A 19,213-nucleotide genomic window follows, 5' to 3' on the forward strand; every position below is an offset into this window, starting at 1 on the left:
TCACCAGTAACTTTTTTACTCACTGAATGAACCAGTGGATTTCTCACTGATTCAAATTAAGAGAGTATGTATGGCCTGAACTGGGATATTGGAATAGTATGTATGTATAACATACTTAAATATTAATTATCCTATCAAAAAAATCCATATGGGATTGCATGAAAACCCATAGGAATCCATATAGGAAAGTACGGAATTATGTATCCTGACGGATACGAATTACCGTAATTTGCGCAATTTACAGCAATAGACGGTATTTTACGGTAAAAATGCGACACTTTACCGTAATTTACTTCATTTTTACCGCATGCACCGTTTGCTTTTTTGTTTTTAGAATTTTTACAGTGTAATACTTCACTCTACGGTAAAAGACCTCAGGCTAGCCGCAATTTTACAGTAAATTACCGTTCTCTTACTGCAAGTTTATGATAGAATCCCATACTATCGCCGTAAATACTGTTCCTTTATTATAAAATACCGTATTTTATCGTAAATTAAGGTAACACTGTAAAATTATCTCAATTCGGATCCGCCAGGGTAAGAATCCATAGGAGTTAAGATAGGAATATATGGATTCACATGAGAAGAAACTTAGGGTATCTGGATTCCCCTATGCGAAATTTACAGAGAAAACTGTAGGTACCTGAATTCCCACTTGATTCCCATAGAATTTGGGTTTCTATATAAGTAATTTCTATTATTTTATTTCAATACCTCGCGGTATCCCAGTAATTTAAAATTTTTTGATTTAGTGACAATCTGCTTCGCGTTCGAGATGTGCAAAATCAGAAATCGTTTTTTACCTCAAAATAAGTGAAATATTGCTGTTAATTAATGAAGAAAAAGAAATTTATTCAGTAATTATTATTGTTCATATTGTACTTATCATAAAGAAGCCAATAAAGAATTTTAAATTTTCAAAATTCAAAACCTATTGAGATAAAAATTTTGTTTGTGTTTTTCACTCTACTCCAATAATTACATGCATAGACATGTAGTGATGAAATCTCAACCTGTGCTATAAAGATATAGAGATAAATAACAAAAATAATCGATATGAAGATATATTTTTTTTCTAAAAAAATAAAATATAGACAAGATTATTATCAAAAATACAAAAATATATATTTCTGTTTAAAATGTTCATTAATTTAAAAAGTAATCAAATAATTTGTTTAGACCTTTCTTTATATTAGTTAAGATTAAATAATTTTATTTATATAAAATTTTTATTAAAGATATAAAAGTATAAAGATAAATAACTTTTTTGTAGTTAATTATTTAGTTATCTCAACAGTACATCATCATATATCATTATGAAATATCAAAACACTTTTTTCTCGTTTAAAATATATAATATTTATCATACAAATTCATTCTGGCTTTAGTTTGAAAACCTATCAGGAAATATTATCTTTAAAAATATGTTTTTAGCAAATTTAATTTTTCATTTGAGCTTTTTTTTATGAAATAAATGAAACTAAAAATTATAAAAAAATGAAAATTTATTTTTCAATTTTAAAATATCATTAACTTGTTATATCATATTTACATTTTTAAACCTGAGTTTTATCTATTTTTGACTTTTTTTCTTTTTTTTTTACAATATTTAACAGGCAGCGACAAATATAAAAATTATATAATTTTTCAACTTACTGTACACTGCATAGTGCTATACACCACAGTAAGATATTTTATAAACATGGAATGTGAAAAAAAAATTCAGGTTAATTAAAACAATAATTAATCTTAATTTAAAAAAAAATAATAATCGTAAACAATAAATTTATCATCGGTAGAAATAAACGTAACACATCCAATCATTCCACATGAATAAAACATCTGTGTAAAAAATTAATTAGTCACAAAGAGGAAAGAAAATAATAAAATAAACAAACACTATAAACAATCGTCGCGTCTCATCTATCATTAGGTCTCACCAAATCACTATTACTTGCCTGCAATCTTTTTTTTCTTGCCTCCAATTTCATTTTAGCTTCAATCCTCTTTCTTTCAATCTCCTCGGGCGTACAGAGTTGCAGTGACTGCATGCCAATAGAAACATCTCTTGACGATGATGGTAATGATGATGATGCTGCTGCTGATAACTGCCTGGCAGTATGATTATTCTTAGACATACTAAGACCTTCGTTTCTTCTTCCCCCAAATCTGTCAACATTATTGTACAACTGAGTATTATCCTTAACAATATTTTTCCTTGCACTACTGGAATCCAGACAAGTTGCAGTCCGACGAACAGCCAGATGTTCAGTACTTACGGATGCCCCAGTAAACGCTCTGCAACTACCTTTTGAATTTGTACTTGTATTGACTTTAAAATTATTACGTAAATTTGAATGTGATTTTTTATCTTGAGCTAAAAATTTGTTGTTATTTGTTTTTTGTTCAAAGCTTGAATCTGAATTACTTTTAGATTTAAAAAATTTCCAGTCTTGTGGTTTTGTTGGTGTACTAGCGTTAACTGGTACATTTGTTTTTAAATTTGTTGAACTTTCTGTACGTTTAAATATACGATTATTACTGTTGTTATTACTACTATTATTGTTACTGTTCCTGTTATTATACATCGATGGATTTTTAGGTATGGTACCGGTTGGTTTCATTATTGGAACACTAGCATTACGATTAGCACCAGATTGTACCGATGAAAATGAAGACGATGACGATTTATGAGGAACTTTTGGTAAAAATGTATGTGATTTTTTCGATGTCATCAATGATTCTCCACGTGGACTATAAACTTTACCATAACGATTGTCTGTTGGTTTCGAAACCACATCAGTGTTTTCAGTTTTAGTTACATCCGTTTCACAGGATGCCAAAAAATCATCAAATGAATCATCTAAGAAATTATCATCCTCAAAACTCGCGGTATTTTCATTTGAATTATCACTTTTTAACCCCGATGTACTTTGCTGTCCATTCAAATTCAAAGGTTTGTTGATCGGATCTGACTTATGTTTGGTAAATTTTGTTGGACTCTCCTCTGACATTAATTTACTAGTTAATTTGTTTGCGGGTAGAGTATTTTGAGGTTTAAAATTTGAGGCGGGTAAATTTTTAAAATCATTTGATGATTTTGATCTACTAAAACTATTTAATCGATTCATATTATTATTATTACTATTACTATTTTTATTGGACTTAGAATCAGGAGTAATTTTTAATCTCTCTTCTATTTCTTGACTACACCTTATCATTGTATCATTCATTGAATCATCAAACATATCATCAATATCATTATTTTTACCAACATCACTGTCCTTTATTATTACAGTATCAGGAAGCGAAACAACAAAACCTGACTCGTCATTGAAATCATCATCAAATTTGAATTCTTCCGGAATGTCAACGTCTTTATCATTATCATCATCATTATTAACGTTATTTGACTGACCAGCACTAGACTCATCAGCTGAATTAGAAACGTGTGTTTCCAGTGCAATTGTTGCTTGTAACGCAATCATCTCAGCTTTCAATTTATCAAGATTATTTGAATTATCTTTTCTTATTATTTTTCTTTTAGTAGGATTGTATAGCAACGGTGAATTAGACGTTCGTTTCTTGTGTATCAGCGTAGATCTCTTAGGTGTACGGTCATTATTTTTTTTTCTACTCGGTGTACTGTTCCAATCCCACGTAACATCTATACTCTTATCTTGAGTTAATGTAAATAAATCATGATAATCACTGTCGGGTGTTTCACTGTTACTCTCTGGTGGTTTTGATTTTTTCGGTGTACTTGGTGTTGAATTAACCTTTTCTTTCGTCGTTTCATCCTCTTTGTTATTGTCATCATTTGCAGCTTATATAGAAAAATAATTTTATAAATTATTAATCAATATTATAATGATTAAAAATAAAATTATCATTAGCTGTCAAATAAATTTATAAAATTAAAAAATTACCTAGAGTATTACTTGTAGATTTTTTTTTATCACTTGATTCACTGCCTTTTTTATATTTTTTCATTATTCAAATATTATTTTATTATCAGTACATTTAGTTTTCTTTTAATTAAAGAAAATTATTCTATTCATTTATAATCATGTGTGACAATTAACATAAATAATAATTACACTTATTTATTATCAATAATTAATTTCAATTTGAATTATTATTAAATGATGATAATAATAAAATTTAATTTTAAATACATACAATACAATGACAAAAGAATATACACAAAACTAATCAGCCGGTAATATATATGTATATACATATATATATATTTATTTTCTGTTAGCTCTTAAATTTTATTGGATGACAGCCTCCAATCTTTTGATGATTCTAAAGATAATTTCAACATGTGACTGAAGGTTGCAGCAGCTGTCGTTTAAAAAAGAAAATAATCAACATAACCTAAAAAGTAAACAAGTATCACATTTTTTATGTGAAATTTCTCATTATTATTATAATTAAAAAATAAATAAATTATTTATAAATATCTTTTAAAATGAAGATAGAATTGTATAAAGAAATTGTCAAAGATATTGGAAAGTTTAAAGGACTGACACGTGATTGTGCTGACATGTTGATTAAAAAGTATACTGAGTAAGTTATATTTTTTTTTTATACTTGATAAAAAATGATCCTGAAGTTAACAGACAATTAGCAATTTTCAGATTTTGTTTTAAACAAAAAAAAGAAAAAAATTTGCGCATGTACAAAATTTAAAAAACTACAAGTGCAATTTTTTCATAATTTATTGTTTAAAAAAGAACCCAAAAATTATTGGTCGTCGGCAAACTTCAGCATCATAATAAAAAAATGTAATAATGTAAAATATATTTTTAAAAATTTGATTATTTTTAAGTGTTTCGTCTAATGCTATCCATAGTATTTTATCTGCTGAGACGATGCAGAGAATGAAAACATGTAGAAATAAATTGCATGGCATTCGATATGATCATTATGGACAGTAAGTTTTTTATTTGTTTATAAAAAAAATATTATTTGATTAATTTTATAATTTTTTATAGTATCAGATAATATTTAACTTTAATATAGAGGAGAGTGAGTTAAAAAATTTTTTTTCTAGATACATAACAGCTAAAAAAAGCGGACAACGACCTGGAATAATTGTTCGACTAGCTGCTACGGCGAATTTACCTCCAGCTTTATTAGCTCGTGTTATTTTAGAACGTCATTTTTTAAACAGTAACAAAAAATGTAATATATTTTTTTATTTTCATTTTAAATTTTTTTAAATTTATAAATGTAATATGTAAATACTTACTTCTGTTTTCACAGTTTCTCGCACAGATATATCACAATATATGAAAGATACAACGCTCATTCAAGATCCAGATTTAGCTTATGAAATATATTTGGTAACAACATATAATTATTTATATATGTCGCGTTCCAAATTCCAAAAGGACTTATAATTTTATCCGGTCCGATTTTCGAAAATCGAGTTTTCATTAGATCTCGATGTTTTCAGGTCCTAGAAATTTATTCTGACTGTTTTCAGGTGGACGTCCGGCCGTGTGTGTGTGTAAACTTTTTTTGTCCGACGATATCTTTCGAATAAATCAACCGATTTGAAAGTGTTTTGCGGCAATCGAAAGTCCTCACTAAGACTTATAACTGATTACTTTGGAGTCGATTGGTCGCGTAGTTTACAAGTTATACAAACAATAAACAATAACAATTTTTTTTTTAAGTTTTTGTTATATAAGTTGTAAATAAATCGACCGATTTATTTCTAAGTTGAATCAAATCTAAGTCTCAACAAGTTCTTTCGATTGCCCCAAATTACGTACAAACCGATCGATTTCTTCAAAAGATATCGTCGAACAAAAATTACTTTTTTTCAGCGTAATGTATTTTTTTTCGATCCAACCGCTTTTTGAGCTCGAAAAATCACTGATAGTAACGTTTCGAGTTCAAAGAACTCGAAAACAGCGGGAAGTTTTGGGGCTGGCCCGCAGGGTCAACTGATAGACAGATTTTTTTTCCAATTTTTAGCTTTGGAGTCCCAAAACGATTGTTAATATAAAAAAAAATTCAAGTTCTTTCGGAATTAGTAACGCGATATTTCATTAATTTTTCAACACAATTTGAAGTTATTTATTTTTTTATATTTTTAGTGTGTATTATATGATGATAGAAATGGATTTATATCTGATTCTTTATGCTTGTAAGTTAAAATTTATACTAATTAATTAATTTATTAAATCTTTTATTACTCATAAATTTCTGTTTGATATATATTAGGGCCATTGGTAATGAATATGAAGTAAAACTTCAACATTGCTTGAACCAATGCAATGCCGCATATTCAACGGAAGATGATTTAAGAGAGCGAGGATACGACAAAACTCCAGATGTAAAACTTGAAATTCCTTTGGCTGTTGATGGTTTTATAATAAATTGGATTGAGTCTAAAGGACGTTTTGGTTCGCCTGATATCCATAAAACTCATGTTAAAGAGCAATTTCTAAGCTACTGGAATCGTTTTGGTCCAGGTCTTGTTATTTATTGGTTTGGATTCGTTGACAATATTGTTGAACCAAGTGAAGAAAAATATATTATTATGGATCATTTTCCTGAAAATATTGTTCATATGAATCCAACTATACCAGAATTATAATTTTTACTGATAACTTATTAATTTTACTTATGTCGTAATTTAAATCATTTTTAAACAATTTTCATACTGTAAATAATTATCCATTATTTAAAATTTCAATTGTTAATAATCGATGTATTACTTATTTATTTATTGAATACTTCATATAATTTTAACATATCAGTATTTACATATATTGTAAATACAGCATATATAAATTTTGATTATATAAAGTAATGTTTTAATGTGTCACGACTACGATCAAGTGAAATAAATATAAATAATAAATTTTTAAGTATGTTTGTTTTTTTTTTAATTCTTCAATTTATCAATTTAATTGATTTTTATTACTTGAATGATTTTTTTTTTAGTTACAGGTGAATAATTTGTTTGATGAAAAATAAAAAATGTACAGAAAATATATTAATGTTATGTTAAAAAATATTAACATGCAATCAATTATATAGACAAGAATGAGTAAATCTGATTATAAAAAGAGCCATCCGGCCTTACCCGGAATAGAAAGATAGATTTCTTATTTAGATACAAAAATTTGTTAAACTTCATAAAAAATGAACTACTGAGTTAAAAATACAATACTGTGGTGTAATTAATAGTTATTTCATCAGCTACATTATATGAATGTTCAGGATTTGAGTTACGCCTTGTCATTCCGAAGTTATTAAAGGACTAAGCTGCAAAAATAAGCTTTTTTAATTTTTTGTGAAATTTTCGAGATCATCAAATCATTAGAAAAGATGTTAAAAAAAACAAGTAATAAGTGAAAATTAAAGTTATTCGTACGAACTTCAAGATAAAATTTCCAGAATTAAGCTATCACTATCTGTTTAAAAGTTATTTAAGGATAAAGCCTTGATCAAGGTAATTGTCCAATAAATAAGTGTATAAAATTTCATGAAGACCCGTTAAGAATTGCGGGCACTATCCTGATGACAACGCGCGTTACATCGTATATATATTAGGGTGGTCCTTATTTTGGACATTTTCAAATTTCTATGCTCCCAGAGGCTTATGTGGTTCGAAATAAATAAAAAAAAATATCCTCAAAGTTTCAGGTCTCTATCTCAATTTCAACCCGTGCCGCACAGCGATGTAAGTTTCCCATTTAAAAAACACGGGGTTTTCGGCATTGAACAATTAATTTTTTATTCCGGCTAAAGTGATTGTTCGAAAAATTTGAAACTCTGTAGACTTTATCCTTACATTAGCAGCTACTCCTCGGAATTTTTACAGATTTTCAGTTACTATAATTTTGGGGGTACAGTATGATGAAAAAAAAGAAAAAAATTATTTTTTTCATTTTCATCTAAAATTTTTTTCAAATAATTTCAAACCACTCTGCATCCTTATCAGAAGTTCTTACTTTTTTTCACTCTACTGCACATTAACGCACTATTGTCTTATTTAGCGAACTGCGCTTTAATTTTTTGAAAATATTCGTTTGTTCAAAAAAAAAAACTCGTCCAAAGCTCCTGATTACTGTATTAGTGCAACAAAGATATGCCGTTGACCCACTTGGATGTGAGAATGAAAAAAAGTAAGGACTCCTGATACGGATGCAGAGTGGTTTGATATGTAATTTGAAAAAAATTTTAGATAAAAATAAAAAAAATAATTTTTTTCTTTTTTTTCATCATGCTGTACCCCCAAAATTATAGTAGCTGAAAATCTGTAAAATTTCTGAGGAGTAGCTGCTAATATAAGGGTAAAGTCTACAGAGTTTCAAATTTTTTGAACAATTACTTTAGCCAGAATAGAAAATTAATTGTTCAATGCCAATTTAAATGGGAAACTTACATCGCTGTGCGGCACGGGTTGCAATTGAGATAGAGACCTGAAACTTTGAGGATATTTTTTTTTTATTTTTTTCGAACCTCATAAGCCTCTGGGAGCATAAAAATTCGAAAAAGTCCAAAATAAGGACCACCCTACTATATATAATTAGATATTTTATACAAATTTTTGAATTTTATACAAATCGTATACAATTCTATATAATTTGAATAAAATTGTACATAATTATATAGACTTGTATACAATTTGTATAGAATTGTATACAATTTCTATACAGTTGTATACAATTGGATCGGGCCATTTTTTGTATATAATTTTATACAATTGTATAAAATCTTTTTTCATCGGGTAGCTTCAATTGGGGATAATTTTGACTCATCATAGGGTTTTGGAAAGCTTGCGGAATCAGCTTTGAAAATCTTTGTATAAATTTGAAAAATATTGAGCAGCTTACGAGTAATTACACTTTTAGTGAAAAAGTAAATTTTTACATGTTAATTAGATGGGAAATTAAAATTGAAATAGCGACCTCTTAGAGTTGAGCTAGAGAGCCCATCTTTTGGGAGGATTTTTTTCTCGGCAACCACTAACGCTTCAGGGGGTAAGAGCGAAAAAAAAAATTAAACTTTTTTTTTTGAATCACCTTATTATATATATTGTATATCTATATATATAAACTTTTGAATGGATGGTATTTTTTGACTCTACTCGGTAAAATAAGACATATAGTGGCAAAATTCTTTGATAATTCGAACATGAGACCCATTGCAATAGTCCGATTTCTAAAGAAATCTTCCTAAAAATGTATTTTTTAAACTAATGTGAGCTGGTAGTTATTATTTTTCAAATATTTCTCTTAAACAAAAACTCTATACGCAAAATGTAGACTGAGGATCGATGTATTAGTCTATGACCTAGCAGTTTACGTTTTTATTTTTAAAAAATATTAATTTGTTTAAAAGATAAACGTAGACCAAGTTTTAATTTGCTATGCGAGTATAACAATTCCCTGTGGAAAAGCTCTCATAAATTCTGATAAGATATTGAATATTTTTTATGAGAATCTATGAGCTTCGAAAATATCTATGAGATTTAAAAAAATTCTCATATGAATTTTTATGAGAATCTATGAGTCAAAGCTTTTGATGTTTTCCTATCATGATTTCCGCACTAGATTTTTAAAAGAATGAGTAAGATTTTTCAATTTATGAGATTTTGTAACTCGAATTCCGCCAACGATTATGAGATTCAATAAGTACTTTCACTTCTATAAGATTGTTACAGTTTATTCTGATGTATTTTCAATAAGAATTGATCAGGCGAATTCCGATGTTATAATACTTACAAAATCGCAATAAGATTATTTTTTTATACGAAATTTTCAGAATTTATAAGTTTTAGTAAGAGTTATCCTAGGAGATAATATCTTATTGAATATCATAAAATATTTGTCATATTTTATGAGAAAATATTTAACATGTATTTCTTCGAAATTTTATGCATTTTTTTGGTTAAACAGAATAAAATTTCTCGGAACAAGTACTATTCTTTTCACGCAAGTATTTTTGTATTCTCCGACCAAAATAACAAATGTTGCTTAAGCCAAGAGAAAAAATTTTTTGGGAGAAAAGATCGATATGGAGAAGGGGAAAGTCACCGGTGCTAGCCAGCAGCATCGGGAGTAGTTCGGTGCTCGCCACGAGATCGCGCCTACGACATGTAGTGTCCCTGGTAAGACATTTATTTCAGAAGTGTTATATTCCAAATTTCAATACGATTTTATTCGAGTACTCCTCTGTCATTTGACAGACCAACAAGTACCTGTTTGGGTTGTACTGTAGTATATCCCATAATACATCATGACTTTAATATTTAATATTAATTTTTACTTGAGTAATTTTTGATGAATAAATAAACTGAATCAATTTCATAGATTTCTCGTGAATAGATTCCTAAGGATTTTCCGCGAAAATACTCATACCAATATTCTTGAATATACATAATAAAAACTTTTTGAATTCATGCTAAAAAATTCAATAATTAAGCATATAAACCTTAATCAATTTCATAAATTTTTTCGTTACTATATGGAAAATTACTGTAATCACATTGATTAATCAGTATCAAATCTTGTATGATTACTTCAGAAATCGTCTCATACAATCTTATTCATTTCCAAAATCTACTCAATTGTAAACTTTACATTTTTCAAAAACTTACAAGTACTTATAATCACAATATTACAGCTTCTGTTTCTTATAGATTCTGATGATTTATATGAGAATTTTAAGAAAAAATTTTTTTTGATGCACCATCTATGAGAAAATAATTGTATAAGAATTTTTGAGATTTTTCGTGGACAAATACTGATCGTTTTCTCATAGCCAATTTTTTTTATGAGATTTTATAAGACCTTTTCCACAGGGAAGGATAGTAGCGTTTGTTTATTTGAGAGCGATAGAGAAAAAAAGACCTGAGTATTTATAATAAATTTACGATATATTGGCCAAATGGAAGTAGAATTGTATGCAGTTTCTATGCGTTCTTTAAAGAGAATATCATAATAAGTTATACAATAAAAATGGTTATTTAAGAAATTAATCAAAAAGAAGAAAAGTGTCAATTGTTATTATCATAACTCAAACAAAATCAGAGGAAAAAGAAGCGGTAACAGTACAGTATCAAAAATATTAGGAAAAGTTTATTGATAGAATATAATGAGTATAGTCCGGGAGTATAATACGGATATTTTGTCAAGTGACCAACATGGTCCGGCTTTACTATGACACCATAGTATTTCAAATGAGGATAATTTCTCCGTGTATTCAACGTCTTTTCAGCAATTTTTTTTACATGGCTAAATTACATTTTTTTTTCTACTTCAGTTCTAAGTATTGATAGCTTTAAATCAGACCACTTCATATATATATATTTATATATATATATATATATATATCAATAGTACACTGTAAAAAATCACCGGGGTAAGTCCAAGCGGTGTAGGTGTTAAAATCGGCGGTGTTAAATTTCAACACCGAAAGCGGTGTAAAAATATCGCCGCCGCCGGTGTAAATATTCTGTACCGGTGTTAGAAAAAATTCTCCGGTGTTAAAATAACACCACTGCCGGTGTAAATATACTATACCGGTGATAAAACATCGCCGCCGCCGGTGTAGATATTCTTTACCGGTGTTAGATATTTTACTTTGTGAATATTTTTACTTACTGGATGACTATACTTGTTAATAAATGATATTTTTTATTAATTTTCATAAAGAACCGACGTTTTTTGTGTTTTATAATCTTTAAAGTTAATGCTCCAAACGGACGCAGTTTACTCTGCTTTTACACCGGTATTACTCCGCTTTTACACCGGTATTTTTAACACCGGTGAATTACTCCTCCTACACCGGTGTAATTTTATTTTATCACCGGGCGGAGTTAAAATGAGTCTATTTTTAACACCGCTCTTTTTAGAGTGTAGAAATTAATCATTTCTTTTTTATGTATTTTGACTAAATAAGAATTTACTAGTTAAAATTTAAAAAAATGGTCCGTTTTGTTTAAATAATCATTTTTTTTAAATTTGTAAATTGATTATAAAACAATTTTTTTCTAATGATATATCATTTTAAAGCGATTATAATCAATAACTTTTTTTTGTATCTCTTTGTTTTCGAGTTATGAATTCTTTTTTTTCCGATTATTCCTACTCGGGCGGCGAAGTGGTAACTTGAGAACCGCGGTCACTCCGATCCCCGCTCCGCCGCCCGATTAGCAATAATCGGAAAAAAATTCATAACTCGAAAACTAAGAGATACAAGAAATAGTATATTACACATCAACGGAGAAAAGAAGGTCATTCCAAACCGAGTGTATAATTGCCTATTCGAGCCGAAGAGATGGAAAAGAACGACTTTCTTCTCTTTAAACAGGGCTGGAATTTAAACTTTTGGTGCAGGCATGGTAAAGAAGCTAATTAGAGTATATTACTCACCTAGGGCAGTAAAGTAAGAAATGTCTCAGTTCACATGTAACTGATCTGAGGCTTTACACACCTTGGGAAGTAAATAAGAAAGCATCAGGTTACATGTTTGTTGACCTCGGCTTCGCCTCGGCCAACAATTACATGTAATCTGAGACATTTTTTACTTTACTGCCCTAAGTGTGTAATATACTATTTTTTAAATTTTCTGTTAGTTCTTAAATTTTATTGGGTGACAGCCTCCAATCTTTTGATGATTCTATAGTTACACACCTAGGGAAGTAAAGTTCGGCTTCGCCTCGGCCAACAATAACTTGTGGTCAGAGGCATTTCTTACTTTACTTCCCTAGGTGTGTAATATACTATTTCTCCTCGACGGAGGCGGAAAGCGAAAACTTCGTTTTGCACAGCGGGACGAAAGTTGACGCTTTCCGCCCGGCGGTAAGAAAATAGTATATTACACACCTAGGGAAGTAAAGTAAGAAATGTCTCAGATCACATGTAATTGTTGGCCGAGGCGAAGCCGAGGTCAACAAACATGTGATCTGAGGCTTTCTTATTTACTTCCCGAGGAGTGTATACTATTTTTCTCCTCGACGGAGGCGGAAAGCGGCAACTTCGTTTTGCACAGCGGGACGAAAGTTGACGCTTTCCGCCCGGAGGTGAGAAAAGATAATTTCAACATGTGACTGAAGGTTGCAGCAGCTGTCATTTAAAAGAGAATATAATCAACATAACCTAAGAAGGAAAGAAGTATCACTTTTTTTTATGTGTAATTTATCATTATTATCATAATTAAAAAATAAAGAAATTTTTTATAAATATTTAAAAAAATGAAGGTAGAATTGTATAAAGAAATTGTCGAAGATATTGGAAAGTTTAAAGGATTGACACGTGATTGTGCTCACATGTTGATTAACAAGTATCCTGAGTAAGTTATATTTTTTTCTTTTACTTGATAAAAAATGTAATATAAATATATTTTTAAAAATTTGATTATTTTCAAGTGTTTCGTCTCATGCTATCCATAGTATTTTATCTGCTGAGGTGGTGCAGAGAAAGGAAACATGGAAAAATAAATTGCTTAGCACTCAATATGATCATTATGAACAGTAAGTTTTTTATTTGTTTATAAAAGAAATATTATTTGATTAATTTTATAATTTTTTATAGTATCAGATAAAATTTACCTTTAATATAGAGGAGGGTGAGTTAAATAAATTTTTTTCTAGGTACATAGAAGCTAGACAAAGTGAACAACGACCTGGAATAATTGTTGGACTGGCTGCTACGGAGAGTTTACCTCCAGTTTCATTAGCTCGTGTTATTTTAGAACGTCATTTTTCAAACGGTAACAAAAAATGTTATTCATTTTTTTTTTTTCATTTTAAATTTATAAATATAATATGTAAATATTTACTTTTATTTTCACAGTTTCTCGCAAGTTTATATCACGATATCTGCAGAATACAACGCTCATTGAAGATCCAGATTTAGCTTATGAAATATATTTGGTAACAATACATATTTATTTATAAATGTCACGTTACGAAATCCAAAAGGACTTATAATTTTATCCGGTCCGATTGTCGAAAATCGAGTTTTCATTAGATCTCGATGTTTTCAGGTCCTAGAAATTTATTCTGACAGTTTTCAGGTGAACGTCCGGCCGTGTGCGTGTGTAAACTTTTTTTGTCCGACGATATCTTTAAAGTAAATCAACCGATTTGAAAGTTTTTTGCGGCAATCGAAAGGCCTCACTAAGACTTAGAACTGATTAGACTAAGTGTTTGTTGTATAAGTTGCAAATAAATCGACCGATTTATTTCTCAGTTCAATCAAATCTAAGTCTCAACAAGTTCTTTCGATTGCCGCAAATCACGTACAAATCGGTCGATTTCTTCAAAAGTAATCCTAGCAGACCTGATTTACGGTAAATTTATGGCATTTTCACCGTAAATCTACCGCAGAATACGGTAAATTACCGTAAAAATTCGGGTGAATGTACCGTAATTTACGGCAAATAGGTAAATTTGCCGTCAATTTACCGCAAAAATACGGTAAATGTGCCGTGAAAATTCGGGTGGATTACCGAATTACTGTAATTTACGGCGGATTACCGTAAATTACGGTAAATCGACATTTTACGGTGAGTTTACCGTAATCTACGGTAAATCCACCGAAATTTTGGTTCGTTAGGGAATGTATTTTTTTTCAGTCCAACCGTTTTTTGAGCTCGAAAGGTCACTAATAGTAACGTTTTCGAGTTCAGAGGATTCGAAAACACCAGGGAATTTCGGGGTTGGCCAATCATTTTGTAGGCCTATTTTGAAGCTAATAATTGAAAAAAAAATTTTGAAAGCCAAAAGGCCGTTTCACTTGAATTACTTACGAAATAAGGTAAATGACGCCTCTACCGGTCATGTCCCCTCTACCGGCCACTCCGTTGAAAATTCATTATTTCGTAGATTTCAAATTAGTCGATCACTATGAAAAATATATTTAAAAACAGGTTGTGAAATCTATCACAGTTTAAATTTAATTTAAATAATATCAAAAGTGTATTTATATAAACAAATAAAAAATTTGGTCGCCAACTTCCATTAACATTGACTTGTTAAAAGGTAGGTTCAAGTTAATTTTTTTTTGATGACAAGAAATATTATATTTAAAACAATAACTATAATATAAAAAAAAATTTTTAACATCACTAGTATAGTAAAAATTAATTTTAGAAATAAAAAAATTAATACTTTTCCATTGATTTATATTAAAAATAAGGTGACCGAGCATGGGTACAATTAAATTAACTTTGCGTGTACTATCGGCCAGCTTATTGTCTGTGGATATAAAATTATGATAGTTGATTTACAAATCTTTTGATAAGTTTTTAATTGAAATTAATTAATTTTTATATTAAATTTGTAGTTATAAAATTATTTGATCTAAAATAAAAAAATTCATTAATTAATTAATTTTTTATTTCACAGAGAAATTATGGTGAAGATAAAATAAAAGGCCCTAAAAAATTAAAATATAACAATCAACAATTAAAAGCAGCAATTGCTGAAGTTAAAAGTGGGCAGTCAGCAAGGGCAGTTGGCAAAAAATATAATATACCGAAGTCTACATTATGTGATAAAGTGAAAGAATTATCTCCTAAAATCCAAAAAGGAGGACCATCAACAGTTTTAACCAATTTAGAAGAACAACACCGCGTTTCATAGATGATGCTAATAAGTGAAAATGGTTTTCCTGTCACTAAAACACAATTACTCGGAAGTGTTCAGATGCTTCTGAAAGCTTTAAACAGAAAGCATCCTTTTAGTAATGGAGTTCCTGAACGTAGTTGGCTCTCTGCTTTTTTAAATCGCCATCCAGAGCTTTCAGAACGCACTGCTCAAAATTTAACTGTATCTAGAGCATCTATCAGTGAATTTAGTATTTGCAATTGGTTTTCTGAAGTTGAAAAAGAATTAAACAAGCAATTATTACTTAATATTGAAGGAGATAGAGTATTCAATGGTGATAAGTCTTCATTTGTGCTAGCTCCAAAAGGTGAAAAAGTATTCGTCAAAAAAGGTGACAAATCTGTTTATAATAAAATTCAAAACGATTATAAAGAATGTCTCACTACCTTGTTTGTGGCTAGTGCATCAGGCAATCTAGCACCTCCATTAGTTGTGTTTTCTTATCAACGAATTCCAAATTGTATAAGCGAAAATATCCCGGAAGGTTGGGTTACAGGAAAGTCGGATAGTGGTTGGATGGACGGAGAAAATTTCTACGAATATATAACAAATATATTTTATCCATGGCTTCTGGAGAATAAAATTAAATTTCCTGTTATCCTTTACATCGATGGACATTCATCTCGTTTGACGATGGCTGTAAGTGACTTTTGCCGTGAAAAACGAATTGTTTTAATTACATTACATCCTAATGCAACACATCTTGTGCAGTCACTCGATGTTTCATTTTTTCATCCTGTAAAATTAGCTTGGCAAAAAGTCATTAGTGATTGGAGAATACAAAATAATGGGGACAAAATCAAAAAAGAGATGTTTGCAAAACTACTAAAAAAAGCTGTCGGCACTTTGGATCTGAAAAGTATTATGTCAAATGGGTTTAAAACAACGGGTTTATATCCTTTATCAGCAAATGCTATCGATTATAATAAATTTGAAAATAAATCAACAAAAAGTCAGGATGTAAATAAAATTGAATCTCCAGAAGCTACAGAAGAAACTTTATCAACTATGGAGAAATATATTGACCCAAATACCTTGAAAAAATTTAAAGAAGTTGGTATTGATGGAGAATGGGATGGTGATTTGAAAGATTTGAGCTTTTTTATGGTTTGGAAGTCTATGCAAAGTTGTTTTATTTAATGTCTTTTTTCTACTGATGAACTGCTTTTTGTTTTTTTTTTTTAAATTATTATATGTCAAGACATCGTTCCTAATCAACTATTATTTGAAATGTCAACATTAACATCGGAAATTAACATTAACGAGTTTGGGGATAACGTTTTATTGTTACCAGCGAATAGTGACATAATCCCTAACAATGAAAATAATTTTGCTAAAGATGTTAACATTGAAATCATAGATACTTAATTCAGATAATTAATGAAACTACAAATAAAACCTATGAACATGGTGAATTTCATATATTTTTGATTGATCATGAATGTTGTATTTAAATCTGTTTCTTTGCAGGTGATCAGCTAGCTGATTGAGAAAAATAAAATCAATCTGATGCTGACAAGAATCTAAATATCCCCGAAAACTTTCCACCGACTTTTAAACATGCATTATTTTGGCCCGGAAAAATAACTAGTCAGAAAAAAAAACGTAAATGCAAAGATAAAGTGCCTTAGTAATTTCTTCTTTGCAATGGAAACACTTCTATGACCTTAAAGAAAATAGAGGGAATAGAAGGAAGAAAAAGTCAAAGAAAAGAAACTGCTATTGAAAAAAATTAGAAGCAGAAGAACGAAAACAAAAAAGATTTATAGCTGCTGAAAAAAAAAAGAAAAATAGCTAAAGAAAAATAAGAGAAAAAAATATTAAAAGAGCAAAAAAATAACAAAAAAATTAATAAATATATTATAATTATCACATGAGATATTTAAGATATATAATTATATATTATATAAGATTATAATTGCTTGTAAATCTAATAATAATAATTACTTTTTTAAAACTAATTGTATTAATTGATTTTATAAGATCAAATTTCCGTTAAGTTGGCCGATAGAGGGGACAAGAAGTGTCCGATAGAGGGGACATCGATGTCATGGTATTTTCATTCATTATTAAATTTCCACTTGATATTATTGTTTTTTTTTTTTTTTTTTTTTTTAAATGTATGACCTTACAAAAATTTCAATTCATTTAGGAAAATATTGGTTTTTGGTATTTAAAAAATTGCTTTCAAAAAATATGTAGGCTTAACTGGCCGGTAGAGGGGTCATTTACCTTATGTCATTTTAACTTTCAAAATTTTTTTTTCATTTTTTAGCTTTGAAGTCCCAAAACGATTGTTAATAAAAAGAGAAATTACAAGTTCTTTCGGAATTAGTAACGCGATATTTCATTAACTTTTTAATACAATATGAAGTTATTAATTTTTTTTTATTTTTAGTGTGTATTATATGATGATAAAAATGGATTTATATCTGATTCCTTCGGCAAGTAAGTTCTAATTTATACTAATTAATTAATTCATTAAGTCTTTTATTATTCATAAATTTCTGTTTGATATATATTAGGGCCATTGGTATTGAATGTGAATTAAAACTTCAACATTGCTTGAACCAATGCAATGCCGCATATTTAACGGAAGATGATTTAACAAAACGAGGATACGATAAAACTCCAGATGTAAAACTTGAAATTCCTTTGGCTGTTGATGGTTTCATAATAAATTGGATTGAGTCTAAAGGACGTTTTGGTTCGCCTTATATTCATAAAACTCATGTTAAAGAACAATTTCTCAACTACTGGGATCGATTTGGCCCAGGTCTTGTTATTTATTGGTTTGGATTTGTTGATAATATTGTTGAACCAAGTGAAGAAAAATATATTATTATGGATCATTTTCCTGAAAATATTGTTCACATGAATCCAACTATACCAGAATTGTAGTTTTTACTTATAACTTATTAATTTTACTTATGTCGTAATTTAAATTATTTTTAAACAATTTTCATACTGTAAATAATTATCCATTATTATAAATTTTAATTGTTAATAATCGACAAGTATTACTTATTTATCTATTGAATACTTCATATACTTTCAACATATCGGTAATTACACTGATAAAAAAGTTGATTTGATTCAAGAGAAAAAATTTTGAATCAAGAATAGCATTTTGAAGAAAATGGTTTTCTTGAGTCAAGAAAAAAAATTCTTGAACCAAGAGAAATTTAATTAAACCAAGAATAATTTCGTGGCTCAAGAATTTTTTTCTCTTGACTCAAGAAAATCATTTTCTCCAAAATGCTATTCTTGGTTCAATATTTTTTCTCTTGAATCAAGTCAACTTTTTTATCAGTGTACGTATTTTGTAAATACTGCATATATCAATTTTGATTATATAAAATAATATTTAAATGTGTCATGACTACAATAAAGTTAAATAAATATAGATAAATTAAAAATTTTTAAGCATATCTGTTTGTTTTTTTAATTTATCAATTTATTAGTTTATATAATTTTTATTACCTTCAATGATATTTTTTTAGTTACAGGCGAATAATTTGTTTGATGAAAAAGAAAAAAAATATAGGTAATATATTAATTTTA

At 28.9% G+C, this 19,213-nt stretch overlaps 4 protein-coding genes across 6 annotated transcripts; 3 read left to right on the forward strand and 1 right to left on the reverse strand.

The window, feature by feature from the left end:
- Positions 1-1,383: 1,383 nt before the first annotated feature.
- On the reverse strand, positions 1,384-4,188 carry LOC130676753 (uncharacterized protein DDB_G0287625-like). Of its 2 annotated transcripts, XM_057483239.1 has the most exons (3): positions 3,930-4,188; positions 2,280-3,826; positions 2,004-2,169 (listed from the first exon to the last, which is right to left on the reverse strand). In XM_057483239.1, exons 1-3 carry the CDS (start codon positions 3,991-3,993, stop codon positions 2,140-2,142), a joined length of 1,641 nt encoding a protein of 546 aa, XP_057339222.1. In that variant the 5' UTR covers positions 3,994-4,188; the 3' UTR covers positions 2,004-2,139. The 2 variants fall into 2 exon arrangements, with proteins under 2 accessions (XP_057339220.1, XP_057339222.1); XM_057483237.1 differs by having other exon boundaries at positions 1,384-3,826; positions 3,930-4,184.
- Positions 4,189-4,299: 111 nt separating this feature from the next.
- Positions 4,300-6,893, forward strand: LOC130676764 (CDAN1-interacting nuclease 1-like). 2 transcript variants are annotated; one of them, XM_057483258.1, is made up of 7 exons: positions 4,300-4,390; positions 4,484-4,575; positions 4,838-4,942; positions 5,063-5,193; positions 5,275-5,354; positions 6,117-6,166; positions 6,244-6,893. In XM_057483258.1, exons 2-7 carry the CDS (start codon positions 4,553-4,555, stop codon positions 6,617-6,619), a joined length of 765 nt encoding a protein of 254 aa, XP_057339241.1. In that variant the 5' UTR covers positions 4,300-4,390; positions 4,484-4,552; the 3' UTR covers positions 6,620-6,893. The 2 variants fall into 2 exon arrangements, with proteins under 2 accessions (XP_057339241.1, XP_057339240.1); XM_057483257.1 differs by having other exon boundaries at positions 4,350-4,575.
- A 6,241-nt stretch (positions 6,894-13,134) lies between these two features.
- LOC130676765 (CDAN1-interacting nuclease 1-like) lies at positions 13,135-18,676 on the forward strand. The gene is made up of 6 exons (XM_057483259.1): positions 13,135-13,329; positions 13,406-13,510; positions 13,631-13,749; positions 13,833-13,912; positions 18,048-18,097; positions 18,175-18,676. The coding sequence occupies exons 1-6, from the start codon at positions 13,232-13,234 to the stop codon at positions 18,548-18,550; spliced, it is 828 nt and encodes a 275-aa protein (XP_057339242.1). The 5' UTR covers positions 13,135-13,231; the 3' UTR covers positions 18,551-18,676.
- On the forward strand, positions 15,417-17,473 carry LOC130676762 (uncharacterized). The gene is made up of 2 exons (XM_057483255.1): positions 15,417-17,059; positions 17,120-17,473. The coding sequence occupies exon 1, from the start codon at positions 15,626-15,628 to the stop codon at positions 16,787-16,789; it is 1,164 nt and encodes a 387-aa protein (XP_057339238.1). The 5' UTR covers positions 15,417-15,625; the 3' UTR covers positions 16,790-17,059; positions 17,120-17,473.
- Positions 18,677-19,213: the final 537 nt, after the last annotated feature.

The sequence above is a fragment of the Microplitis mediator genome, chromosome 10 (genome assembly GCF_029852145.1).
Source record: "Microplitis mediator isolate UGA2020A chromosome 10, iyMicMedi2.1, whole genome shotgun sequence".
In the NCBI taxonomy this organism is placed as follows: domain Eukaryota; kingdom Metazoa; phylum Arthropoda; class Insecta; order Hymenoptera; family Braconidae; genus Microplitis; species Microplitis mediator.

What these genes read in the sequence shown, in the direction of transcription:
- LOC130676762 (XM_057483255.1), top strand. Translation starts at nt 15,626, where the DNA reads ATGATGCTAATAAGTGAAAATGGTTTTCCTGTCACTAAAACACAATTA.
- LOC130676764 (XM_057483257.1), top strand. Translation starts at nt 4,478, where the DNA reads ATGAAGATAGAATTGTATAAAGAAATTGTCAAAGATATTGGAAAGTTT. An exon ending in CGATATGATCATTATGGACA is followed by an intron (nt 4,943 to 5,062) that starts GTAAGTTTTTTA and finishes TTTTTTTTCTAG; the next exon opens with ATACATAACAGCTAAAAAAA. An exon ending in TTTAAACAGTAACAAAAAAT is followed by an intron (nt 5,194 to 5,274) that starts GTAATATATTTT and finishes CTGTTTTCACAG; the next exon opens with TTTCTCGCACAGATATATCA.
- LOC130676753 (XM_057483237.1), bottom strand. Translation starts at nt 3,993, where the DNA reads ATGAAAAAATATAAAAAAGGCAGTGAATCAAGTGATAAAAAAAAATCT. An exon ending in ATCTACAAGTAATACTCTAG is followed by an intron (nt 3,827 to 3,929) that starts GTAATTTTTTAA and finishes TTTCTATATAAG; the next exon opens with CTGCAAATGATGACAATAAC.
- LOC130676765 (XM_057483259.1), top strand. Translation starts at nt 13,232, where the DNA reads ATGAAGGTAGAATTGTATAAAGAAATTGTCGAAGATATTGGAAAGTTT. An exon ending in CAATATGATCATTATGAACA is followed by an intron (nt 13,511 to 13,630) that starts GTAAGTTTTTTA and finishes ATTTTTTTCTAG; the next exon opens with GTACATAGAAGCTAGACAAA. An exon ending in TAGCTTATGAAATATATTTG is followed by an intron (nt 13,913 to 18,047) that starts GTAACAATACAT and finishes TTTTATTTTTAG; the next exon opens with TGTGTATTATATGATGATAA.